Source organism: Salmo salar, chromosome 05 (assembly GCF_965601325.2).
Source record: "Salmo salar chromosome 05, fSalSal1, whole genome shotgun sequence".
In the NCBI taxonomy this organism is placed as follows: domain Eukaryota; kingdom Metazoa; phylum Chordata; class Actinopteri; order Salmoniformes; family Salmonidae; genus Salmo; species Salmo salar.
Genome location: NC_138295.1, coordinates 15917501 through 15945211, shown reverse-complemented (window position 1 = coordinate 15945211; position 27711 = coordinate 15917501). Strand labels below are relative to the sequence as shown.

At 45.3% G+C, this 27711-nt stretch overlaps 1 protein-coding gene across 1 annotated transcript in view; it reads left to right on the top strand.

Moving 5' to 3' along the window:
- The first annotated feature begins 3395 nt into the window (after positions 1-3395).
- The window catches only part of LOC106604330 (teneurin-2), a 276175-nt gene continuing 251859 nt past the window's right edge, over positions 3396-27711 (top strand). Inside the window, 1 exon segment of the mRNA XM_045717935.2 lies at positions 3396-4358. Within this exon segment, the coding sequence (XP_045573891.2) occupies positions 4298-4358 (61 nt within the window). The 5' untranslated portion in view covers positions 3396-4297.

The following is a 27711-nucleotide window of genomic DNA, read 5'->3' as shown; positions in this document are numbered from 1 at the left end:
GAGCATTTTCTTTGCGAGGTATCTCTACCTGAGACGTGATTGATAGTTTCTATTCGGCAGTCATGAAGTCTGCCTTATACACCACTAAAGTAGTGATTTTGTCAGACAGCATAGGCAGCAGCTCTATAGAGATGAGATGAAATAATTAAGTTATCAAATAAAACAAATGTAATACACACAACAGCTGATTAGTGATAAGCAGTAGTGGGCAGTCACTACCATCATGGGACTTTTATTAATTGTTTATTAGGGGTTGTTACAGTGTTCAACCCACATAATGCACAGTGAATTTAATGTAAAATAAAAAGAATCACACCATCTGTTAGCTGGTGGCGTGATCTCCTGCACTCTGCCCTCTGCTGGACACAGACAGAGGTGCAGCCACCTGGCACCTGGCGTACAGGACATAGGAGCAAGGGGACACTCCTATCAAACACTGTCCATAAGGTGTTGATTGAATTGATTTGTACAGAGAGGTGTGGTCTGTAGGTGTGATGGTAAAATGGAGGGAGTAGTATGTGTCTGTTTAAAGTGGTAGCTCCTGCATCGCCTTCTGCCTGTGTTCATTCTACTGTATGTTACTCTGTGACTGTGTTCATTCTACTGTATGTTACTCTGTGACTGTGTTCCTCAACTAGGTTTGGCCTCGCACCAAATTTCTTCTGAGCTAATAGTCGGTGGGCCAGAACATAATTAGTATTGAATATTCACACAATTAATTGGCCCACACTACAAATTGAACAACATCTTTAACACATCTGATTGGTGCATAATACATTTCGTGACAATGACATAATCATTTTTTATCTGATTACGCTCATAAAATCACCATGTCTCTATTCAGTTACTATTTTTGTCTATTTCTCTGTGTGTTGATTGGTGGGGACAAACAGGTCTACTTAGCCTACTGTAGGCTACACTACTTTTTCTAACAAAAAAACATTCGTTCAGAACAATTAGCTTGATAGCAAGGTGAAATGGCGCTCCAAAAAAGTATTTTTTTTAAAAGTGGATAATGAAAATCAAAGTTTCAGGGAAGAATGTACAGAGATATGGATTCATCTTACCATGTTTTCCCAATGCCAAGCCAGTGTGTCTTATTTGCAATGAAAATGTCACTGTTTGCAAATTGCATTATGAATGTAAGCATGTGTTCAGTGTCCTTCCCACCCCAGACAGAAACATTGGAGCGTTAGCTGCAAGCTACACACACTGCTTTTTTGGCTGACATATTCTGTCACTTAAATGGGTTAAATCTGCAGTTACAAGGAAGAGAGAAAACAGTGGTGGACATAGTGGAAAAACGTAAGGCTTTTAATAGGAAGCTTGAGTTGTTGGATTTGGACTTGTCATCTGGAAGGCTACTGCACTTCAGCACACTGAAGAAACGACAGGCAGAGGGACCAGGCCGCAGCACTGTCATCAAGCAGCTGAGGGACAACTTCTCCACCAGATCTGAAGACTACGCATGCCCAATGATATCATTAGGTTTATACGTGATCCTCTCACAGTCCGCCCAGGTGGAGAATTCTCCTCCCTTGCTAAGAAAAGTATACCCTCGCTGGATGAGGCCGCAGTTCAAACTGAACTGACTGAACTTCAGCCATGGAGCCACATCAGAGATGTGTGCCGAGTCCCTGTGTGCGTTTTGGGTGGCTGCTCAGAGGAATAAGGCTCAATAAAGAAACTTGCATTTTATGTGCTAACAACGTTTAGATCGACTTACACCTGCGAGTCTTCATTTTCCTCTGAACGCAGTATAGACTCAGGACAGGAACGGGCTTTCACATACAGTAAGTCAATGGAGGACTGGCTGCACAACAACATCCCATCCCTCTCACCAGACATCCACAAGATCGTGTCGGAGGAGGAAATGCAACTTTTCCCATTGAATAAGTAACTTATGTGACTGTATTTAGTAAATACTAATGCTATGGTGAGTGTTTATCCAGGGATATTTAGGTCTCCAGCTGGCAGTATTTTGTTCAGTTTGTTCTGTTGTTAACGGTGCAGCCGATCCCCAGACATTCAGACATCATTTTTTTCCTTTAAATGATTGTTTTATGTAGGATGCTACATTTTGGGCCAGAGTATTGGGCCTAGTATTAGGCCATCTATTTGTTTCATGTGAAAGACGTTAAGCCTCAGTCTACCGCAGCCAGTGAAGTTGTTTTATATAGGCCTAGGCTTGGAAGAAATAGACTCCATTTAAGCCCTCTTGTTGTTTGTAAAGTCAAATTAAAATGAAGAGTATTGTTGAAATGAATTACTCGACTGCCGTTTTTCTCCATGTGTTGCTGTGCAGCACTTGCTTAACAAGTTAGATATGTTTTCAGCACCAGGCGCTGTTCACCTCCTACTGATTGCGCTGCGGTTGCAGCTTTACATTTCAGCACCACAAAATTGTCCGCTGCCTGCTTTATTAGTTGACTGTCTATTGCGTTCTCTCTCCTCATGAATTAAGTTAAAATGTAACTTTTTCATTGTTTAGATAGAATAACTTCCTACTTGGGACAATGCATTTGTGAGTTTTTGCATCTCTGGTCTGAGATTTATTTCAATTTTTTTACTTACTTTGGGGGGCTTTGGGTGGCCAAATAATATTGCTGGCGGGCCAGATTTGGCCGCAGTGGCGGTTCTAGACCATTTCAACTGGGGGGGCCAAGCTGGGGCCAGTTGTACTGTTAGAGGGGCCAGCTACATTAATAACGGATGTAGAAAAAGAACAATAGCAAAAATGAGTTATGTAAAAATTATTTCATACTCCACATTTAGGGGGCCCATAAGGGGGTCCAAAATTGTTGTCACAGGGGCACTGGCCCCCTGCCAGAACTGCTAGTGGCAGGCCACCAGTTGGGTAACCCTGCTCTATGAGCTGTGGATCCAGATAGTCTCTATGAGCTGTGGATCCAGACAGTCTCTATGAGCTGTGGATCCAGACAGTCTCTATGAGCTGTGGATCCAGACAGTCTCTATGAGCTGTGGATCCAGACAGTCTCTATGAGCTGTGGATCCAGACAGTCTGTATGAGCTGTGGATCCAGACAGTCTCTATGAGCTGTGGATCCAGACAGTCTCTATGAGCTGTGGATCCAGACAGTCTCTATGAGCTGTGGATCCAGACAGTCTCTATGAGCTGTGGATCCAGACAGTCTCTATGAGCTGTGGATCCAGACAGTCTCTATGAGCTGTGGATCCAGACAGTCTCTATGAGCTCAGCTGCCTATCTGACTGTTAGATATCCGCAGTGTCCTCTGCCCTCTTTCTCCCTCTCTCCTTTTTCCTCCCACTCCCTCTTTTTGCTTCTCCCTTTCTTTGTCTCTCCCTCTTTTCGCTCCACCCTCCTTCTCTCTCCTTTCCTGTTTTCCTCTCATCTGTCCCTCCCTCTTTTCTCTCCTGCTCTCCTCTCATCTCTCACTCTCTCTACAATCTTCTCTGTCTTTGATAAACATGCTTTGTCACATTCCTGTGATTCACCCCTCGCTCTCTAGCGGTCTCTCGCTCGCTCTTTTGCTCTATATCTCTCTTTTCTCCCCGTTCACCCCCCCTTCTCGTTGTCTTTCTCTCTATTTTCTATCTTGTGCTCTCACCCCCACCCTCTGTCTCTCCCTCACACATTCTCTCACTCCACCACCCTCTCTCTCTCTCATATGTACTTGCTTGCTTGCCCCCCCCCCTCAGTTTTCTCTCTCCCTCTCTTTCTTTCGCTCTCTCTCTTGCTCTCTCCACGGCGCTAGCGGAGTCTGCTACCAGTCTCAGCCATGTGCACACAGAGGATGAAGCTCCCTCTCTCCATCTCTTCTCCTAGAAGAGGCTGAAAGGCGCTCTTTCTTTTCCTCAGCAGCCATCCATCCATCTCTCCATCTCTGTCTGCTCAGAGGAGGACTGAGAAAAGGAGGGAGCAAGGTAAACAAGGGAATAGAGGAAGACAAAAATAAGGAGTGTAGCGGAGACGTAGAGTGTGAATCCCCTGATCTCAGGGCTGGCAGGCAGCGGAGGGCTGATTAGCCCAGGCTGTGTGTTTGTGAGATCAGGGGTGTGTGTGTGTTTTGGCTCACTCCGCTGTGCGTGAGTGTGTGTCGGCTCTCTGCTCTCGCGCTCCGCTGGTGGATTGTGTTTAACGGACCTTACTGGACAGAGAGAGGAGAAAAGGAGGGAGAGAAAAAGGAAGAGTGAAGAGGAAAGAGGATACTATAAAAGGACTGGTGACGACTAAATAGAGGAGGAGAGAAGTGGAGGAGAGGAGTGGAGGAGAGGAGTGTGGAGGAGGAGAGAAGAATAGACAGATCTGTGGAGGAATGATGCATCACTCAGGCAACATCGGGAGGTCGAAGACCCTCTCTCACACTCATGAGACAGGTAAGATCCTTGGTTCACTCCCCTTGCACTACCATACTATAGCGAGGCATGGAACTCAGAGCGAATCCCTGGTCTCCCAGTACCGCTCTGGTCTCTCTCTCTCACACGCACGAACACACACATACACACGCGCACACACACACACAGCCAAGGGGCTTTAAAACATGAGACTCTCTCTCACGTACATTTAGCCCAGTGTTCTAACCCCTGATGCTCTGTTTGAAGGACATACTCTAGAGATGACCAGAGATTGGAGATGAGATGTGTAGGTGGATGTCTCTATAGTGTGTGTGTGTGTGTGTGTGTGTGTGTGTGTGTGTGTGTGTGTGTGTGTGTGTGTGTGTGTGTGTGTGTGTTTGCGCGTGTGTGTTTGCGTGTGTGTGTGTGCGTGCGCGTGTGTGCATGCGTGTTTGCGCGTGTGTGTGTGTGTGTGTGTGTGTGTGTGTGTGTGTGTGTGTGTGTGTGTGTGTGTGTGTGTGTGTGTGTGTGTGTGTGTGTGTGTGTGTGTGTTTGCGTGTGTGCGTGTGTGTGTGTACGTCTGGTTAAAGGCCCACTATGTTTTATATTTCCACACTATGAGGTTGGAATAATACTGTGACCTTGTAAAAATGATGATAATGCCCTTTAATTGTAAGAGCTTTTTGAAAAGACTGTCTGAAATGTCAGCCTGTTTCAGTGGGATGGAGCTTTGGCCTGCCTGGTGACATCACCAACCGGTATATTAGTTAGAGAGTTCCATACCTCTCTGCCAATAAGAGATAGTTTTCAGTTTTCCCCTCCCAGCTCAGACCACTCCCAGACATTTTTGCCCATTTTAGTTAAAAACAATCACAGTAAAGTACTTAATTGTTACCCAGAAATGATTTGATTTAGAGATTTTAAAAACAGCTGTGTTGGACCTTTAACTTTTAGGTCATGTATGGGAAGAGTCTGTATCTGTGTGTGAATCGAAGGGTAATGCATGTGTGTGAGCCTGTGCGTGCGTCTGTGTGTGTGTGTGTGTGTATGCATCTGTGTGTTAGCCCCTGCCTTCCAGTGAGCGTTGAGATTGACAGTAATTCCATTGATTGACAGCTAGCTGACAGCGGGTAGCTGATGTTCTGCAGCTTGCAGCCGTTCACACCATAAGTTATTCATGTGTGTGTTTTCAATATTTACAAGGTTTCCTGTGCTTCTGTCCTTCTCTAATTCACTGGCCTCGCTGTGATTGATTGAAGCGGCTGGCATGTTAGCTGTGATTTGCATGTGATTAAAAAAGCTAAGTGGACAATTTAGTGTGTGTACTATGCATCGTTCATTTGTGTATGGTGTGTGTGTGTGGTGTATGTTTAGTGTGTGTGTGTGTGTGTGTGTGTGTGTGTGTGTGTGTGTGTGTGTGTGTGTGTGTGTGTGTGTGTGTGTGTGTGTGTGTGTGTGTGTGTTGTGGAGGAGATTAAATGAGATTTGACCCTGAGGGAAAGGACACACACATCAGCCCAGTCTCTACATTGAGGAGGATAATATTGGTTGTCTGATAACTCTACAGACACAACTTGATGATAGATGTCACAGGCCAGACAATTGTAACAGGTAACCATGGTGACTAATTACCAGTTATAGAACATCTTTCTTTCTTTCTTTCTTTCTTTCTTTCTTTCTTTCTTTCTTTCTTTCTTTCTTTCTTTCTTTCTTTCTTTCTTTCTTTCTTTCTTTCTTTCTTTCTTTCTTTCTGTGTCTGTCTCTCAGTGTGAATCTACACTGGATCTAATATGATTAAGTTACTACTAAAATGATTGCCACCTCCAATATTATTCTCTCTCTCATAAAGTCACTGGGCAGTCCACATGAGGTCTGTCATGCTGTGAGGACCCCTCCTCTGATTGACAAGTGTGTTCAATAGTTGATAAGTAGATACAGAAACAACACATGCAAATGAGTCAACAGTACTCCCTCTGTGAAAGAGAGAGGGAGAGACAGAGAGATAGGAGAGAGAGAAAGCGAGAGAGAGAGATGTTAATTGAAAAGATGGATGGCATTAACCCAGCAGCCCAGGGCCCCTCATCAGTCTATCATTAGAGGAGAATAGAGGGAGCGAAAAGGAGGAGAGTAGACATGATTATTATTCCATTATTGTTTTTAATAGCAGATGATTTATCATACATCATTCATAAATCATTTAGCAGGTGCAGAGTGGAATACTATTCACTTCTCCTCTCTACTGGCTTCCTGCCAGGGTCTTAGCTCAGACATAGCAAAGGTAGGGAGAGTGAATACATAAACACTCTTTTTCCAAGAGTAACTTCCATCTCTCCATCCTATCTCTCTCCCTCTGCTCCTCCATGAATTCTCTCTCTCTCTCTCTCTTCTCTCTCTCTCTGTCAGACACTAGTTCCCCCTACTGGTGTTCAGAGGTACTGATGTTACCCAACACACACACACACTTTTGACCTATGAATTCATACTGTATATTCCTCTAAAACCCATGGTAGAGGGACACATCGGCAGGCACGGACACATACCCTACTGTATATTCAGCCAGGTCACCCGTGATACAAGTCAGTATTTGACGTCCATCCATGTCTGAGGACGTTGGGAGATGACATAGAAACTGGCCACTAGGGGCAACAGTGAGCTCTGTTACCTTCAAGTAGGTTTCAGTTTTGGTGTTGTGGACAAGGATGGTGGATGGGTGTAAGACCTTGATTCTAAAGGTTGCAAGTTTAAATCCAGTGATATGAAATACATAATTTTTTTCCTATCCCAAACCTTAACCATTACCTTAATAATTAGGAGTTAATAACTAACCTTAAGATTTCACAGTTAATGCCTAAATATAACCCTAACCTAAAAAATGTGGAGTTATTGCATAAATTTAATTTGACGTTTGCAACAACTATGAAATGTTACGTTTGAGAAACATGTATGAACGTCTAATTCTGACGTGAGACTGTGAGAGCTGGTTGGTATTTTCCCTTTAAAACCCAAGGTAAGGTTGAGAGACACAGCGTTAAAACCCAAGGTAAGGTTGAGACACAGCGTTAAAACACAATGTAAGGTTGAGACACAGCATTAAAACACAAGGTAAGGTTGAGACACACAGCATTAAAACCCAAGGTAAGGTTGAGACACAGCATTAAAACCCAAGGTAAGGTTGAGAGACACAGCATTAAAACACAAGGTAAGGTTGAGAGACAGCGTTAAAACACAAGGTAAGGTTGAGAGACAGCATTAAAACCCAAGGTAAGGTTGAGACACAGCATTAAAACCCAAGGTAAGGTTGAGAGACACAGCATTAAAACACAAGGTAAGGTTGAGACACAGCATTAAAACCCAAGGTAAGGTTGAGACACAGCGTTAAAACACAAGGTAAGGTTGAGAGACAGCATTAAAACCCAAGGTAAGGTTGAGACACAGCGTTAAAACACAAGGTAAGGTTGAGACACAGCATTAAAACCCAAGGTAAGGTTGAGACACAGCGTTAAAACACAAGGTAAGGTTGAGAGACAGCATTAAAACACAAGGTAAGGTTGAGACACAGCGTTAAAACACAAGGTAAGGTTCAGACACAGCGTTAATTCACAAGGTAAGGTTGAGAGACAGCATTAAAACCCAAGGTAAGGTTGAGACACAGCATTAAAACACAAGGTAAGGTTGAGAGACACAGCGTTAAAACCCAAGGTAAGGTTGAGAGACACAGCATTAAAACCCAAGGTAAGGTTGAGACACAGCATTAAAACCCAAGGTAAGGTTGAGACACAGCGTTAAAACACAAGGTAAGGTTGAGACACAGCGTTAAAACCCAAGGTAAGGTTGAGAGACACAGCGTTAAAACACAAGGTAAGGTTGAGACACAGCATTAAAACCCAAGGTAAGGTTGAGACACAGCATTAAAACCCAAGGTAAGGTTGAGACACAGCATTAAAACCCAAGGTAAGGTTGAGAGACACAGCGTTAAAACCCAAGGTAAGGTTGAGACACAGCGTTAAAACCCAAGGTAAGGTTGAGAGACACAGCATTAAAACACAAGGTAAGGTTGAGACACAGCATTAAAACCCAAGGTAAGGTTGAGAGACACAGCGTTAAAACCCAAGGTAAGGTTGAGACACAGCGTTAAAACACAAGGTAAGGTTGAGACACAGCATTAAAACCCAAGGTAAGGTTGAGACATAGCGTTAAAACCCAAGGTAAGGTTGAGACACAGCGTTAAAACCCAAGGTAAGGTTGAGACACAGCGTTAAAACCCAAGGTAAGGTTGAGACACAGCGTTAAAACCCAAGGTAAGGTTGAGACACAGCATTAAAACCCAAGGTAAGGTTGAGACACAGCATTAAAACCCAAGGTAAGGTTCAGACACAGCGTTAAAACACAAGGTAAGGTTGAGACACAGCGTTAAAACACAAGGTAAGGTTCAGACACAGCGTTAAAACACAAGGTAAGGTTGAGATACAGCGTTAAAACACAAGGTAAGGTTGAGACACAGCGTTAAAACACAAGGTAAGGTTGAGAGACACAGCGTTAAAACCCAAGGTAAGGTTGAGACACAGCATTAAAACCCAAGGTAAGGTTGAGACACAGCATTAAAACCCAAGGTAAGGTTGAGACACAGCGTTAAAACACAAGGTAAGGTTGAGACACAGCATTAAAACCCAAGGTAAGGTTGAGACATAGCGTTAAAACCCAAGGTAAGGTTGAGACACAGCGTTAAAACCCAAGGTAAGGTTGAGACACAGCGTTAAAACCCAAGGTAAGGTTGAGACACAGCATTAAAACCCAAGGTAAGGTTGAGACACAGCGTTAAAACACAAGGTAAGGTTGAGAGACACAGCATTAAAACACAAGGTAAGGTTGAGACACAGCGTTAAAACACAAGGTAAGGTTCAGACACAGCGTTAAAACACAAGGTAAGGTTGAGACACAGCGTTAAAACACAAGGTAAGGTTCAGACACAGCGTTAAAACACAAGGTAAGGTTGAGACACAGCGTTAAAACACAAGGTAAGGTTGAGACACAGCGTTAAAACACAAGGTAAGGTTGAGAGACACAGCGTTAAAACCCAAGGTAAGGTTGAGACACAGCATTAAAACCCAAGGTAAGGTTGAGAGACACAGCATTAAAACACAAGGTAAGGTTGAGAGACACAGCGTTAAAACACAAGGTAAGGTTGAGAGACACAGCATTAAAACACAAGGTAAGGTTGAGAGACACAGCGTTAAAACCCAAGGTAAGGTTGAGACACAGCATTAAAACACAAGGTAAGGTTGAGAGACACAGCATTAAAACACAAGGTAAGGTTGAGACACAGCATTAAAACACAAGGTAAGGTTGAGACACAGCGTTAAAACACAAGGTAAGGTTGAGACACAGCGTTAAAACACAAGGTAAGGTTGAGAGACACAGCGTTAAAACACAAGGTAAGGTTGAAAGACAGCATTAAAACACAAGGTAAGGTTGAGAGACACAGAGCCAGTCAGAGTCAATGGCAGCATGTTTTCATCCAGGGTATTTATGCTAAACAGACAAAAAAAAGGAGAAGAGGAACGATTGAAGAAGACTTTTGTCGGGGCTAAGCAAATAAACATGTGTGGGAACAGATGGTTGGAAAGTTATGAGTCTGTGATGTGTAGAGTGGCTAGTTCACACACACACACACACACACACACACACACACACACACACACACACACACACACACACACTTGACTCTGCGTTTGGAGCTGTGAGTCTCTGTATCTCTCTCTCTATCTCTCTTCCAATATGTCTCTCCCTCCCTCTCTATCTCTCTCTTTCTTTCTCTTCCAATGTCTCTCTCTCTGTATCTCCCTCTTTCTCTCTCTTCCAATGTCTCTCCCTCTCTATCTCTCTCTTTGTCTCTCTCTCTTCCAATGTCTCTCTTTCTATCTCTTTCTCTGTATCTCTCTATCTCTCTTTCAATGTGTCTCTCTCTCTTTGCCGTTATCACTCTCTGTCTTATTCCATCTTCATATATTTGTTTCTTTCTTCAGGAAATACTCTGCTCTCTTAGCTAATGTGTGTGTGGGTAATGGTGAGGTATGTGATGGTGAGACGTGTGGGTAATGGTGATGTATGTGATGGTGAGACGTGTGTGTGTGTGTGTATGAGACGTGTGTGTATGAGACGTGTGTGTATGTGTGTGTGAGTTATTTTTGTATTTTTATGATTTATTTAATTTAATTTTTTTGTACTTTTTACCCCTTTTTCGTGATATCCAATTGGTAGTTACAGTCTTGTCCCATCGCTGCAACTCCCCTACGGACTCAGGAGAGGCGAAGGTCGAGAGCCATGCATCCTCCAAAACACGACCCTGCCAAGCTGCACTGCTTTTTGACACACTGATCCCTTAACCCGGAAGCCAGCTGCACCGATGTGTAGGAGGAAACACCATCCAGCTGGTGACCGAAGTCAGCTTGCAGGCACCCGGCCCACCACGAGGATTCGCTAGCGCGAAGTGGGACAAGGAAATCCCTACCAGCCAAATCCCTTCCCTAACCCGGACAATGCTGGGCCAATTGTGCGCCGCTGAGATACAGACTGGGATCGAACCCGGGTCTGTAGTGATGCCTCAAGCACTGTGATGCAGTACCTTAGACTCCTGCGCCACTCAGGATGCCGTGTGCGTGAGGTTGATTGTGAGTTCGTTGTCCTCAATCACTGTGAAAGCATCACTTCTCCGCCAGATGATTACATCACTCCTTCTCCTCTCCTTTGTTCATCCCTCCATCTTCTGGCCTTCCTACTCAAGGTCAGATAGAGATTGCTTTCAGCACCCTGCGTCCCGAACTGGACGTGTGTGTGTGTGTGTGTGTGTGAATATGTGTGTGTGTGTGTGTGTGTGTGTGTGTGTGTGTGTGTGTGTGTGTGTGTGTGTGTGTGTGTGTGTGTGTGTGTGTGTGTGTGTGTGCGTGCGTGCGTGCGTGCGTGCGTGCGTGCGTGCGTGTGTGTGCTGGGATTGAAGGGCGTCCATGCTTTAAATCTTTAAATCCCTCCCATCATCCGTCACAGGGAAAAAACATTGACATGTGTCTCTGTAGAGAGGGCATCTGTGTGTGTGGATAGGGGATGTGTGTGTGTGGAGAGAGAATGTGTGTGTGGAGAGAGGATGTGTGTGTGGAGAGAGGATGTGTGTGTGAAGAGAGGATGTGTGTGGAGAGGATGTGTGTGTGGAGAGGGGATGTGTGTGGAGAGGGGATGTGTGTGGAGAGGGGATGTGTGTGGAGAGGGGATGTGTGTGTGAAGAGAGAATGTGTGTGGAGAGGATGTGTGTGTGGATAGGGGATGTGTGTGTGTAGAGAGGATGTGTGTGTGGAGAGGGGATGTGTGTGGAAAGGGGATGTGTGTGGAGAGGGGATGTGTGTGGAGAGGGGATGTGTGTGGAGAGGGGATGTGTGTGGAGAGGGGATGTGTGTGGAGAGAGGATGTGTGTGTGGAGAGAGGATGTGTGTGGAGAGAGGATGTGTGTGTGGAGAGAGGATGTGTGTGTGTGGAGAGGAAGTGTGTGTGTGGAGAGGATGTGTGTGTGGAGAGGGTATGTGTGTGTGGAGAGAGGATATGTTTGTGGAGAGAGGATGTGTGTGTGGAGAGGGTATGTGTGTGTGGAGAGGATGTGTGTGTGGAGAGAGGATGTGTGTGTGTGGAGAGGATGTGTGTGTGGAGAGAGGATGTGTTTGTGGAAAGGGGATGTGTGTGTGGAGAGAGGATGTGTGTGTGCGGAGAGGAAGTGTGTGTGTGGAGAGGATGTGTGTGTGGAGAGGGTATGTGTGTGTGGAGAGAGGATGTGTGTGGAGAGAGGATGTGTGTGTGGAGAGAGGATATGTGTGTGGAGAGAGGATGTGTGTGTGGAGAGAGGATGTGTGTGGAGAGGATGTGTGTGTGGAGAGAGGATGTGTGTGTGGAGAGAGGATGTGTGTGTGGAGAGGGGATGTGTGTGTGGAGAGGATGTGTGTGTGGAGAGAGGATGTTTGTGTGGAGAGGGGATGTGTGTGTGGGAGAGGATGTGTGTGGAGAGAGAATGTGTGTCGAGAGGATGTGTGTGTGGAGAAGGGATGTGTGTGTGGAGAGGGGATGTGTGTGGAGAGGGGGTGTGTGTGTGGAGGGGGTGTGTGTGTGGAGAGGATGTGTGTGTGGAGAGAGGATGTGTGTGTGGAGAGAGGATGTGTGTGGAGAGGATGTGTGTGTGGATAGGGGATGTGTGTGAGTAGAGAGGATGTGTGTGGAGAGAGGATGTGTGTGTGGAGAGAGGATGTGTGTGTGGAGAGGGGATGTGTGTGTGGAGAGGATGTGTGTGTGGAGAGAGGATGTGTGTGTAGAGAGGATGTGTGTGTGGAGAGGGGATGTGTGTGTGGAGAGAGGATGTGTGTGTAGAGAGGATGTGTGTGTGGAGAGGGGACGTGTGTGTGGAGAGAGGATGTGTGTGTGGAGAGAGGATGTGTGTGTAGAGAGGATGTGTGTGTGGAGAGGGGATGTGTGTGTGGAGAGGGGATGTGTGTGTGGAGAGAGGATGTGTGTGTAGAGAGGATGTGTGTGTGGAGAGGGGATGTGTGTGTGGAGAGAGGATGTGTGTGCCTCAGGAAGCAACATCAGCACAATAATTGTTCGTAGGGAACTTCATGAAATGGGTTTCCATGGCCGAGCAGCTGCACACAAGCATAAGAGGAATATTGGTCTGGGGCTGTTTTTTATGGTTCGGCCCCTTAGTTCCAGTGAAGGGAAATCTTAACGCTACGGAATACAATGACATTCTAGACGATTTTGTGCTTCCAACTTTGTGGCAACAGTTTGGGGAAGGCCCTTTCCTGTTTCAGCATGACAATGCTCCCATGCGAGGTCCATACAGAAATGGTTTGTCAGATTAGTGTGGAAGAGCTTGACTGGCCTGCACGGAGCCCTGACCTCAACCCCATTGAACACCTTTGGGATGAATTGGAAAGCTGACTGTGAGCCAGATCTAATAGCCCAACATCAGTGTCCGACCTCACTAATGCTCATGTGGCTGAATGGAAGCAAGTCCCTACAGCAATGTTCCAACATCTAGTGGAAAGCATTCCCAGAAGAGTGGAGGCTGTTATAGCAGGAAAGGGGGGACCAACTCCATATGATTTTGGAATGAGATGTTCGATGAGCAGGTGTCCACATACTTTTGGTCATGTAGTGTATCTTCGTCTAAATCAGGCTGGGAGATACACACACAGACTATGATAACCGATCACCCACATGGCAGACTCTTACAGGGTTAAACACCCACCGTGTGTGTGTGTGTGTGTGTGTGTGTGTGTGTGTGTGTGTGTGTGTGTGTGTGTGTGTGTGTGTGTGTGTGTGTGTGTGTGTGTGTGTGTGTGTGTGTGTGTGTGTGTGTGTCAGCATTTGAGAGTGTTTGTGTGGATGGATGGAGGTATTAATTTTCTCAGTGGTAATTTGGTGGGTGGCATGCTAACTGGCTTCCTCAGTGTGTGTGTGTGTGTGTGTGTGTGTGTGTGTGTGTGTGTGTGTGTGTGTGTGTGTGTGTGTGTGTGTGTGTGTGTGTGTGTGTGTGTGTGTGTGTGTGTGTGAGTGTGTGTCTCTACCCTGGCTGCTCGTTTAGGCGTATCATCTGCATGTGGAGTTACCATGTGTCTCACATAAACTCCACCCCTTCCCTCCCTCTATCACTCTATCCATCCACCCCTTCCCTCCCTCTATAACTCTATCCATCCACCCCTTCCCTCCCTCTATCACTCTATCCATCCACCCCTTCCCTCCCTCTATAACTCTATCCATCCACCCCTTCCCTCCCTCTATCACTCTATCCATCCACCCCTTCCCTCCCTCTATCACTCTATCCATCCACCCCTTCCCTCCCTCTATCACTCTATCCATCCACCCCTTCCCTCCCTCTATCATTCTATCCATCCACCCCTTCCCTCCCTCTATCACTCTATCCATCCACCCCTTCCATCCCTCTATCACTCTATCCATCCACCCCTTCCCTCCCTCTATCACTCTATCCATCCACCCCTTCCCTCCCTCTATCATTCTATCCATCCACCCCTTCCCTCCCTCTATCACTCTATCCATCCACCCCTTCCCTCTCTTTTCTCCTTCACTCCTTTTTTACATCTTATTTTCTCCTCTCATCATCCCTCTCATCATCCCTCTCATAATCCCTCATCATCCCTCTCATCATCCCTCATCATCCCTCTCATCATCCCTCATCATCCCTCATCATCCCTCTCATCATCCCTCTCATCATCCCTCTCATCATCCCTCATCATCCCTCTCATCATCCCTCATCATCCCTCATCATCCCTCATCATCTCTCATCATCCCTCTCATCATCCCTCATCATCCCTCATCATCCCTCATCATTCCCCTCATCCCCCTCATCATCCCTCATCATCCCTCTCATCATCCCTCATCATCGCTCTCATCATCCCTCTCATCATCCCTCATCATCCCTCATCATCCCTCTCATCATCCCTCATCATCCCTCATCATCCCTCTCATCATCCCTCATCATCCCTCATCATCCCTCTCATCATCCCCCTCATCATCCCTCTCATCATCCCTCATCATCCCTCATCATCCCTCTCATCATCCCTCATCATCCCTCTCATCATCCCTCTCATCATCCCTCATCATCCCTCATCATCCCTCATCATCCCTCTCATCATCCCTCTCATCATCCCTCATCATCCCTCTCATCATCCCTCATCATCCCTCTCATCATCCCTCTCATCATCCCTCTCATCATCCCTCTCATCATCCCTCATCATCCCTCTCATCATCCCTCATCATCCCTCTCATCATCACCCTCATAATCCCTCATCATCCCTCATCATCATCCCTCTCATCATCCCTCATCATCCCTCTCATCATCCCTCATCATCCCTCTCATCATCCCTCTCATCATCCCTCATCATCCCTCTCATCATCCCCCTCATCATCCCCCTCATCCCTCATCATCCCTCATCATCCCTCATCATCCCTCATCATCCCTCATCATCCCGCTCATCATCCCTCATCATCCCTCTCATCATCCCTCTCATCTCTTTCTTTTTACAACACTCATCTTTCTAGCTTGCCACTATGTTGGTGAACTCGTCTTCTTTCTCGCCATCATTCTCTTCTGTCTTCCTTGTTCTCTCTCTAGAACATTATAAATAAAATGTGTCCATTCACCGTACCTGAGTCACTTATAACCTTCAGTTATAGAACAAGTTATACACACACACACACACACACACACACACACACACACACACACACACACACACACACACACACACACATACGGACACATACGCAGACACACACACACACAGAGAGAGAGAGGTGTGAAGGATACAATGTCACCTTGCCTTGGGGACGATGACAAAGTGAAAATCAGCTCCCTGTGTGCACATACTCACATCACATCAGATGTTATTGGTCACATACACATGGTTAACAGATGTTATTGGTCACATGGTTAACAGATGTTATTGGTCACATGGTTAACAGATGTTATTGGTCACATACACATGGTTAACAGATGTTATTGGTCACATGGTTAACAGATGTTATTGGTCACATGGTTAACAGATGTTATTGGTCACATACACATGGTTAACAGATGTTATTGGTCACATACACATGGTTAACCTCTTACATCTAGACGTTCCGCTAGCGAAACACCTGCTCCAACATCCAATGATGGGCGTGGCGCGAAATACAAACTCCTCAAAAATACAAAAACTTCAATTTTTCAAACATATGACTATTTCACAGCATTTTAAAGATAAGACTCTCCTTTATCTAACCACACTGTCCGATTTCAAAAAGGCTTTACAACGAAAGCAAAACATTAGATTATGTCAGCAGAGTACCAACCCAGAAATAATCAGACACCCATTTTTCAAGCTAGCATATAATGTCACAAAAACCCAGAAGACAGCTAAATGCAGCACAAACCTTTTATGATCTTCATCAGATGACAACCCTAGGACATTATGTTATACAATACATGCATGTTTTGTTCAATCAAGTTCATATTTATATCAAAAACCAGCTTTTTACATTAGCATGTGACGTTCAGAACTAGCATACCCCCCGCAAACTTCCGGCGAATTCACTAAGAATTTACTAAATTACTCACGATAAACGTTCACAAAAAGCATAACACGTATTTAAGAATTATAGATACAGAACTCTTCTATGCACTCGATATGTCCGATTTTAAAATAGCTTTTTGGTGAAAGCACATTTTGCAATATTCTAAGTACATAGCCCAGGCATCACGGGCTAGCTATTTAGACACCCGGCAAGTTTAGCACTCACCAATATCAGGTTTACTATTATAAAAGTTTGATTACCTTTTGTTGTCTTCGTCAGAATGCACTCCCAGGACTGCTACTTCAATAACAAATGTTGGTTTGGTCCAAAATAATCCATCGTTATATCCGAATAGCGGCGTTTTGTTCGTGCGTCCCAGACACTATCTGAAATGGTAAATCAGGGTCGTGCGCGTGGCGCAATTCGTGACAAAAAAAATAGAAATATTCCATTACCGTACTTCGAAGCATGTCAACCGCTGTTTAAAATCCATTTTTATGCCATTTTTCTCGTAAAAAAGCGATAATATTCCGACCGGGAATCTCCTTTTAGCTAAACAGAGGAAAGAAAACAAAGCATTCGGTCGACGCGGGCACGCGCCTGAGTCTCACAGTACTGTAACCAGCCACTACCCAAACGCGCTACTTTGTTTCAGCCAGAGCCTGCAAAGCCACGATTCAGCTTTTTACCGCCTTCTGAGACCCTATGGCAGCCGTAGGAAGTGTCACGGGACAGCTAAGATCCTCACTCTTCAATAAACAGAGACAAGAAGAACGACACCTTGTCAGACAGGCCACTTCCTGCCTGAAACCTTGTCAGGTTTTGCCTGACAAATGAGTTCTGTTATACTCACAGACACCATTCAAACAGTTTTAGAAACTTTAGGGTGTTTTCTATCCATATGTAATAAGTATATGCATATTCTAGTTACTGGATAGGAGTGGTAACCAGATTAAATCGGGCACGTTTTTTATCCAGCCGTGAAAATACTGCCTCCTAGCCATAACAGGTTAACAGATGTTATTGGTCACATACACATGGTTAACAGATGTTATTGGTCACATACACATGGTTAGCAGATGTTATTGGTCACATACACATGGATAGCAGATGTTATTGGTCACATACACATGGTTAGCAGATGTTATTGGTCACATACACATGGTTAGCAGATGTTATTGGTCACATACACATAGTTAGCAGATGTTATTGGTCACATACACATGGTTAGCAGCTGTTATTGTGAGTGTAGAGAAATGCTTGTGCTTCTAGTTCCGACAGTGCTGTAATATCTAACAAGTAATCTAACAATTCTTCAACAACTACCTAATACGCACAAATGTAAAGGGATGGAATAAGAATATGTACATATAAATATATTGCCGAACGGCATAGGCAAGGTGCAATAGATGGTGTAAAATGCAGTGTATACATATGATATGAGTAATGTAAGATATGTAAACATTATTAAAGGGGCATTGTTTAAAGGGGCATTGTTTAACCCCTGTGCGGCCTCGACATCCAGCGAAAAATCATATCGCCATTAGCATAACAAAATTTAATAATAAAAAATAAAAATAAAAATATCAAATTATATCGTTTTATAGATACACCTCTCCTGAATCGAACCACGTTGTCCGATTTCAAAAAGGCTTTACAGCAAAAGCAAAACATTAGATTATGTTAGAGGAGTATATCGTAAAAGTAGCCACATAGCCATTTTCCGACCAACCACATGCATCACAAATAACCAAAAAACAGCTAAATGCAGCACTAACCCTTGACAATCTTCATCAGATGACACACCTAGGACATCATGTTACACAATACATGCATTCTTTTGTTCGATAAAGTTCATATTTATATATAAAAACAGCATTTTACATCGGTGCGTAACGTTGACTAACTATTTTCCCTCAAATGCATCCGATGAAACAGAGCTACAATTTACTAAATTACAATTCGAAAACATTTTAATAATGTAATATTGTCATTCTACGATTTATAGATGAATATCTCTTGAAAGCACCTGTAATGACAGATTTAAAAATAACTTTACTGGGTAATCACACTTTGCGATAAAAGGGGATGCGATACTCAGAACAATAGGCTAGCAATAGCAATAGGCTAGCCATCTTGGAACAATCGCATATCACATCTAGTCTTGTATACTATTGTCAATAATCCCTTACCTTTGGTTGTCTTCATCAGAAAGCACTTCCAGGAATCCCAGGTCCACAACAAATGTATTTTCGTTCGAAAAAATGACTCCTTTATGTTCCAAGAGCTTGTTCTTGTTAGCGCGTCTGAAGGCTGCTCCAAAACTTCCGTCGGCCACGGGACAGCCATTTCGAGAAAATGCATTTTTCCCCCATTTAGGTTCGTTCAAACATGTCAAACGTTGTATAACATAAATCTTCAGGGCGTTTTTCAACAAGAGAGCCAATAAGATTTGAGGGGGACGATTGCATTGTGTTTCAAAACGTTTCAAAATCTTCTCAGGTTTTGGCCTGCCATAGGAGTTCTGTTATACTCACAGACACCATTCAAACAGTTTTAGAAACTTTAGGGTGTTTTCTATCCAAAGCCCATAATTATATGCATATTCTAGTTACTGGGCAGGAGTAGTAACCTGATTAAATCGGATACGTTTTTTATCCAGCCGTGTCAATACTGCCCCCTATCCCCAACAGGTTAACCTCTTGGCGTTCCCCTAGGATAGGGGGCGCTAAAGCGATTTTTGAAAATAATTCGTGCCCATTTTAAACGGCCTCCTACTCAAACTCAGAAGCTAGGATATGCATATAATTAATACTTGTGGATAGAAAACACCCTAAAGTTTCTATAACTGTTTGAATGGTGTCTGTGACTATAACAGAACTCATATGGCAGTCAAAACCCGAGACAGATGGAAACAGGAAGTGGAATTCTGAATTGCGAACTCAACTTCATCACGTTGCCTATTAATCACACCGTGAGCTATGGTTCATTGAGCACTTCCTATTGCTTCCACTAGATGTCCCCAGTCTTCACAAATTGGTTTGAGCCTTCTACTGTTAAAACTGAATGAATGAGACGCTGTGGAACGTGGTCACACGGAGAGGGCCATCACCATTATGATGCCGGCGCCCCTGGTCCCACCTACTCAACAGCTAGTTGAATCCTGTGGCGCGTTATTCAAATCCTTAGATATGCTATTACTTCAATTTCTCAAAAATATGACTATTTTACACCATTTTAAAGATAAGACTCTCGTTAATCTAACCACACTGTCCGATTTCAAAAAGGCTTTACAACGAAAGCAAAACATTAGATTATGTCAGCAGAGTACCGAGCCAGAAATAATCAGACACCCATTTTTCAAGCTAGCATATAATGTCACATAAACCCAAACCACAGCTAAATGTAGCACTAACCTTTGATGATCTTCATCAGATGACAACCCTAGGACATTATGTTATACAATACATGCATGTTTTGTTCAATCAAGTTCATATTTATATCAAAAAACAGCTTTTTACATTAGCATGTGACTAGCATGTGACTAGCATTCCCACCGAACACTGCCGGTGAATTTACTAAATTACTCAAGATAAACGTTCACAAAAAGCATAACAATTATTTTATGAATTATAGATACAGAACTCCTCTATGCACTCGATATGTCCGATTTTAAAATAGCTTTTCGGTGAAAGCACATTTTGCAATATTCTCAGTAGATAGCCCGGCATCACAGGGCTAGCTATTTAGACACCCAGCAGGTTTAGCACTCATCAAAGTCAGATTTACTATAAGAAAAATGTTCTTACCTTTGTTGTCTTCGTCAGAATGCACTCCCAGGACTTCTACTTCAATAACAAATGTTGGTTTGGTCCAAAATAATCCATCGTTATATCCAAACAGCGGCGTTTTGTTCGTGCGTTCTAGACACTATCCTAAAGGCTAAATAAGGGTGACGAGCATGGCGCAATTCGTGACAAAAGAATTCGAAATATTCCATTACCGTACTTCGAAGCATGTCAACCGCTGTTTAAAATCCATTTTTATGCCATTTTTCTCATAAAAAAGCGATAATATTCCGACCGGGAATCTGCGTTTAGATAAACAGACAAAGGAAAACAAAGCATTCGGTTGAAGCGGGCACGCGCCTAAGCCCATAGTACTCTGAGTGGCCACTTGCAAAAAGCGATAAAGTGTTTCAGCCAGAGCCTGCCTCGATATCGTTCAACTTTTTCTCCGGCTCTGAGACCCTATGGAAGACGTAGGAAGTGTCACGTTATTGCACAGATCCTGAGTCTTCAATAAAAAGAGCCAAGATGAAACACTACTTCTCAGACAGGCCACTTCCTGCTTGAAATCTTCTCAGGTTTTGGCCTGCCATAGGAGTTCTGTTATACTCACAGATTAAATCGGGTACGTTTTTTATCCAGACGTGTCAATACTGCCCCCTAGCCCTAACAGGTTAAGAGGCACTGTTGCACCTTCTTCACCACACTGTCTGTATGGTGGACCATTTCAGTTTGTCCGTGATGTGTACGCTGAGGAAGTTAAAACTTTCCACCTTCTCCACTGCTGTCCCTTCGATGTGGATGGGGGGGTGCTCCCTCTGCTGTTTCCTGAAGTCCACGATCATCTCCTTTGTTTTTTGACGTTGAGTGAGAGGTTCTTTTCCTGACACCACACTCCGAGGGCCCTCACCTCCTCCCTGTAGGCCGTCTCGTCGTTGTTGATAATCAAGCCTACCACTGTAATGTCGTCTGCAAACTTGATTGATTGAGTGGGAAGCGTGCTGAGGGTCAGCAAAGTGGATATGTTGTTTCCTACCTTCTCCACCTGGGGGCGGCCCATCAGAAAGTCCAGGAACAATTGCAAAGGGCGGGTTGAGACCCAGGGTCTAAAGCTTAATGATGAGTTTGGAGAATATTATGGTGTTGAATGCTGAGCTGTGGTCAATGAACAGCATTCTTACATAGGTATTCCTCTTGTTCAGATGGGATAGGGCAGTGTGCAGTGTGATGGTGATTGCATCATCTGTGGTCCTGTTAGGGCGGGTATGAAAACTGAACTGGGTCTAGGGTTCATCGCTTGCTGTTTGGGGTTTTAGGCTGGGTTTCTGTACAGCACTTTGAGATATCAGCTGATGTAAGAAGGGCTTTATATATTTTTTTTATTGATTTAGGGTGGCAGGTAAGGTGGAGGTGATATGATCCTTGACAAGTCTCTCAAAGCACTTCATGATGACAGAAGTGAGTGCCACGGGGCGATAGTCATTTAGTTCAGTTTTCATTGCCTTCATTGGGTATAGGCGCCTTTCTCAATAGCAAGGCTAAACTCACTGAGTCTGTATATACTCAATGCTTTCCTTAAGTTGGGTCAGTCACAGTGGTCAGGTATTCTGCCTGGTGTACTCTCTGTTTAGGGCCAAATAGCATTCTAGTTTGGTCAGTTTTTTGTTGATTCTTTCCAGTGTGTCAAGTAATTATCTTTTTGTTTTCTCATGATTTGGTTGGGTCTAATTGTGTTGCTGTCCTGGGGCTCTCTGGGGTCTGTTTGTGTTTGTGAACAGAGCCCCAGAACCAGCTTGCTCCAAGTTACAGCCGGGAAGAACTATTGGATATAAGAGCAACGTCATCTTACCAACATTAGGACCAGGAATACGACTTTCCCGAAGCGGATCCTCTGTTTGGACCTCCACCCTGGACAATGGATCTAATCCCAGTAGGCGACCCAAAACAACGAAGCCGCAGAAGGGGCAGACGGAGTGGTCTTCTGGTCAGGCTCCGTAGACAGGCACATCGCTCACCGCTCCCGAATATACTACTCGCCAACGTCCAGTTTTTGACAACAAGGTAGATGAAATTCGAACAAGGGTTGCCTTCCATAGAGACATCAGAGATTGTAACATTCTCTGTTTCATAGAAACATGGCTCACTCGAGATATGTTATCAGAGTCGCGCAAAACTGAAAGCCCGAACCACTACTTTTAATCATGGCAAGGCGACCGGAAACATGACCGAATACAAACAGTGTAGCTATTCTCTCAGCAAGGCAATCAAACAAGCTAAGCGTCAGTATAGAGACAATGTAAAGTCGCAATTCAACAGCTCAAACACGAGACGTTTGTGGCAGGGTCTACAGTCAATCATGGATTACAAAAGAAAACCAGCCCCGTCGCAGACACCGATGTCTTGCTCCCAGGCAAATTAAACAACTTCTTTGCTCGCTTTGAGGACAATACAGTGCCAAAGACATGGCCCGCTACCAAAATCGGTGGGCTCTCTTTCACCGTGGCCAACTTAAGTAAAACATTTAAACGTGTTAACCCTCGCAAGGCTGCCAGCCCTCGCAAGGCTGCCGGACGCGGCATCCCCAGCCGCATCCTCAGAGCATGCGCAGATCAGCTGGCTGGTGTGTTTACGGACATAGTCATTTTCTCCCTATCCCAGTCTGCTGTGCCCACATGCTTCAAGAGGGCCACCATTGTTCCTGTCCCCAAGAAAACTAAAGTAACTGAGCTAAACGACTATCGCCCCCGTAGTACTCACTTCTGTCATCATGAAGTGCTTTGAGAGACTTGTCAAGGATCATATCACCTCCTGTCACAGCCGTTCAAAGGATTGGACATAGAAATACAAAACATAGACAAACACCCCCTGTCACGCCCTGACCTACTCTACCATAGAAAATAACAACTTACTATGGTCAGGACGTGACAGTACCCCCCCCCCAAAGGTGCGGACTCCGACCGCACCTACATAAAACAACAACAACCCCCCCCCAAACAACACCCCCCCCCCCCCCAACAACAAAAACCAAAGGGAGGGTAGGGTGGGTGACAAAAGTCTATGGCGGCTCTAGTGTTACACCCAGAACCTTCCTCTCCCTCCGATCCTCCAGCAACGGAGGTGGCTCCGGCTCAGGGCATAACCCCCGTTCCACCCGCAGATCCCTCCACTTCTGTAACACCGGCCTGTGGATCATTATTAGAGGAATCGGACTGTAAATCATTACCGGAAGCTCTGTGCTGGAGACCACCGCTGGAGGTTCTGGCCTACAGACCGCCGCTGGAGGATCTGGGCTGCAGGCCGCCGCTGAAGGTTCTGGGCTGCAGGCCGCCGCTGAACGCTCTGGGCTGCAGACCACCGCTGAGGACTCTGGGTTGCAGACTGCCGCTGAAGGCTCTGGGCTGCAGACCGCCGCTGAAGGCTCCGGACTGGGAGGCGTCGCTGGAGGCTCCGGACTGAGGAGCGTCGCTGGAGGCTCCAGACTGGGTTGCGTCGCTGGAGGCTCCAGACTGGAGAGCGTTGCTGGAGGTTCCGGGCTGAGATCCGTCTCAATAGGTTCCGGACTGTAGGCCGTCTCAGTAGATTCCGGACTGTAGGCCGTCTCAGTAGATTCCGGACTGTAGACCATCTCAGTAGATTCCGGACTGTAGACCGTCTCAGTATGTTCCGGATTGTAGGCCGTCTCAGTAGGTTCCGGACTGTAGGCCGTCTCAGTAGGTTCCAGACTGTAGGCCGTCTCAGTAGGTTCCGGACTGTAGGCCATCTCAGTCGGTTCCGGCCTGTAGGCCGTCTCAGTAGGTTCCGGACTGAAAAACGTCGCCGGAAGCTCTGGACTGGGAACTGTCGCCGGAAGCTCTGGATGGGGAACTGTCGCCGGAAGCTCTGGACTGGGAATGTGCACTGGAATCCTGATGCGTGGTACTGGCATGAGTGGTGCCAGACTTGTAACCCCCACCTCAGGATGAGTGCAGGGAGCAGGAACAGGACAATACGGACTGGGCATGCGCACTGGAGGTCTGATGCGTGTGACTGGCCTAGGTGGTGCCAGACTGGTAACACGCACCTCAGGGCGAGTGCGGGGAGCAGGAACAGGACACTCAGGACTGGGCATGCGCACTGGAGGTCTGATGCGAGGAACTGGCCTAAGTGGTGCCAGACTAGTAACACGCACCTCAGGGCGTATGCGGGAAGGAGGCACAGGACGTACCGGACTATGGAGGCGAACTGGAGACCAGGCATGCTGAGCAGGCCTACTCCTTCCTGGCTGAATGACCATCTTCGCCCTACACCGGTGAGGAGCTTGCACCGACCGCACTGGGCTGTGAGTGCGTATGGGCGATATAGTGCGCATCACACCACAACCCATTGCTCGTTCATCCACTCGCTCCTCAGCACGCCCGCTCCGCAGTGCTCGCAATGCCAGTACCTCTCTCCGGAATCTTCCGTCAAGCTCCGCGCTTGACTCGACTGGCTCCGGTTCACTCCACGGCTCTCTCCGATAAGCACGGGAAGTTAGATCAGGTCTCCCCCCTGACATCGCCAAACTCCCCGTATGCCCTCCCGACCCCCAAGTCCATTCCTCCAGCTTCTCCTTACCACGCTGCTTGGTCCTTTTTTGGTGGGTGATTCTGTCACGGCCGTTCAAAGGATCGGACCAAAATGCAGCGTGTTCATAGTTCCACATATTTTATTTACCGTGAAACTAAATGCAATACACTAAATACTTGAATACACAAAAACAACAAACCGTGGCGCAGAGAGAAAATACACTACTCAAAAATGAATCACCCACAAAAACAGGTGGGACAAACATCAACTTAAATATGACCTCCAATTAGAGACAACGACAACCGGCTGCCTCTAATTGGATATCATACCAAACAAAACCAACATAGAAATCCAAAACTAGAAACTAAACATAGAAATACAAAACATAGACAAACACCCCCTGTCACGCCCTGACCTACTCTACCATAGAAAATAACAACTTACTATGGTCAGGACGTGACACCTCCACCCTACCTGATACCCTAGACCCACTCTAATTTGCCTACCGCTCCAATAGGTCCACAGATGACGCAATCACACTGCACACTGCCCTAAGCCATCTGGACAAGAGGAATGCCTATGTAAGAATGCTGTTCATTGACTACAGCTCAGCATTTAACACCATAGTACCCTCCATTGTCATCATTAAGCTCGAGAACGTGGGTCTTGACCCCGCCTTGTGCAACTGGGTCCTGGACCTTCTGACGGGCCGCCCCAGGTTGTAAAGGTAGGAAACAACATCTCCACCCCGCTGATCCTCAACACTGGGACCCCACAAGGGTGCATGCTCAGCCCTCTCCGGTACTCCCTGTTCACCCATGACTGCGTGGCCATGCAGGAAAATTACCTCACACTCAACGTCAACAAAACAAAGGAGATGATTGTGAACTTCAGGAAACAGCAGAGGGAGCGGCCCCTATCCACATCAAAGGGACAAACTGGAACGATCCACCCACACAGACAGCATGGTGAAGAAGGCGCAATAGCGCCTCCAACCTCAGGAGGCTGAAGAAATTGGGCTTGTCATCAAAAACACTCACAAACTTTTACAGATGCACAGTCGAGAACATACAGTCGGGCTGTATCACCGCCTGGTACGGCAACTGCTCACAACCGTAAGGCTCTCCAGAGGGTGGTGCGGTCTGCACAACGCATCACCGGGGGCAAACTACCTGTCCTCCAGGACACCTACACCACCCAATGTCATAGGAAGGCCAAAAAGTTCATCAAGGACATCAACCACCCGAGCCACGGCCTGTTCACCCCGCTAGCATCCAGAAGGCGAGGTCAGTACAGGTTCATCAAAGCTGGGACCGGGAGACTGAAAAACAGCTTCTATCTCAAGGTCATCAGACTGTTAAACAGCCATCACTAACATTGAGTGGCTGCTGCCAACATACTGACTCAAATCTCTAGCCACTTTAATAATTAATAATTGGATGTAATTAATGTATCACTAGTCACTTTAAACAATGCCACTTTATATAATGGTTCCATACCCTACATTACTCATCTCATACGTATATACTGTACTCTATACCATCTACTGCATCTTGCCTATGCCGCACGGCCATCGCTCATCCATATATTTATATGTACATATTTTTATTCATCCCTTTAGATTTGTGTGTAGAAGGTAGTTGTTTTGAAATTGTTAGATTACTTATTAGATACTACTGCACTGTCGGAACTAGAAGCACAAGCATTTCGCTACACTCACATTAACATCTGCTAACCATGTGTATGTGACCAATAAAATTTGATTTGATTTGAGGTTCATCTCTCTGTAGGTGATGGCTTTGTTATGGAAGGTTTGGGAATCACTTCCTTTTAGGTGGTTGTTAAATTTAACGTCTATTTTCTGGATTTTGGTAATTAGCGGGTATCAGCCTAATTCTGCTCTGCATGCATTATTTGGTGTTTTGCATTGTACACTGAGGATATTTTCACCGAATTCTGCATGCAGAGTCTCAATTTGGTGTTTGTCCCATTTTATGAATTCTTGGTTGGTGAGCGGAGCACAGACCTCACAACCATAAAGGGCAATTGGGTTCAAAAACTTATTCAAGTATTTTTAGCCAGAACCTAATTGGTATGTCAAATGTTATGTTCCTTTTGATGGCGTTGAAGGCCCTTCTTGCCTTGTCTCTCAGATTGTTCACAGCTTTGTGGAAGTTACCTGTGGCGCTGATGTTTAGGCCGAGGTATGTATAGTTTTTTGTGTGTTTTAGGGCAACGGTGTCTAGATGGAATTTGTATTCGTGGTCCTGGTGACTGGACCTTTTTTGAAACACACTCATTTTTGTCTTACTGAGATTTACTGTCAGGGCCCAGGTGGCAGAATCTGTGCAGAAGATCTAGGTGTTGCTGTAGGCCCTCCTTGGTTGGGGACAGAAGCACCAGATCATCAGCAAGCAGTAGACATTTGACTTCAGATTTTATTAGGGTGAGGCTGGGTGCTGTGGACTGTTCTAGTGCCCTGGCCTAGTCGTTGATATACGTGTTGTAGAGGGTGGGGCTTAAGCAGTTGTAGTGTAGCCAATTGGAATTTGTGGTCTGTATATTTTATCATTTAATTGAGGATACCATCAACCCAATGAGCCTTTTTGGGTTGGAGGGTTTGTATTTTGTCCTGTAGTAATGTAATTGGAGAATCCAGTGGGTTCTGGAAGTCTTTAATAGTTCTAAGATTTGTATTTCATCATGTAAATGTTTTTGCTGTTTGTTCTTTGTTTTACAGCCAAAAAGATTGAAGGTGGTTTATACATACATCTCAGTTTTGGATAGATAACTCTTCGTGTTGGTGTTTGTTTAGCGTTTTCCAATTTTCCCAGAAGTGGTTAGAGTCTATGGATTCTTCAGTTACATTGAGCTGATTTCTGACGTGCTGTTCCTTGTTTTTCTGTAGTGTGTTTCTGTATTGTTTTAGTGACTCACCATAGTGAAGGCGTAGGCTC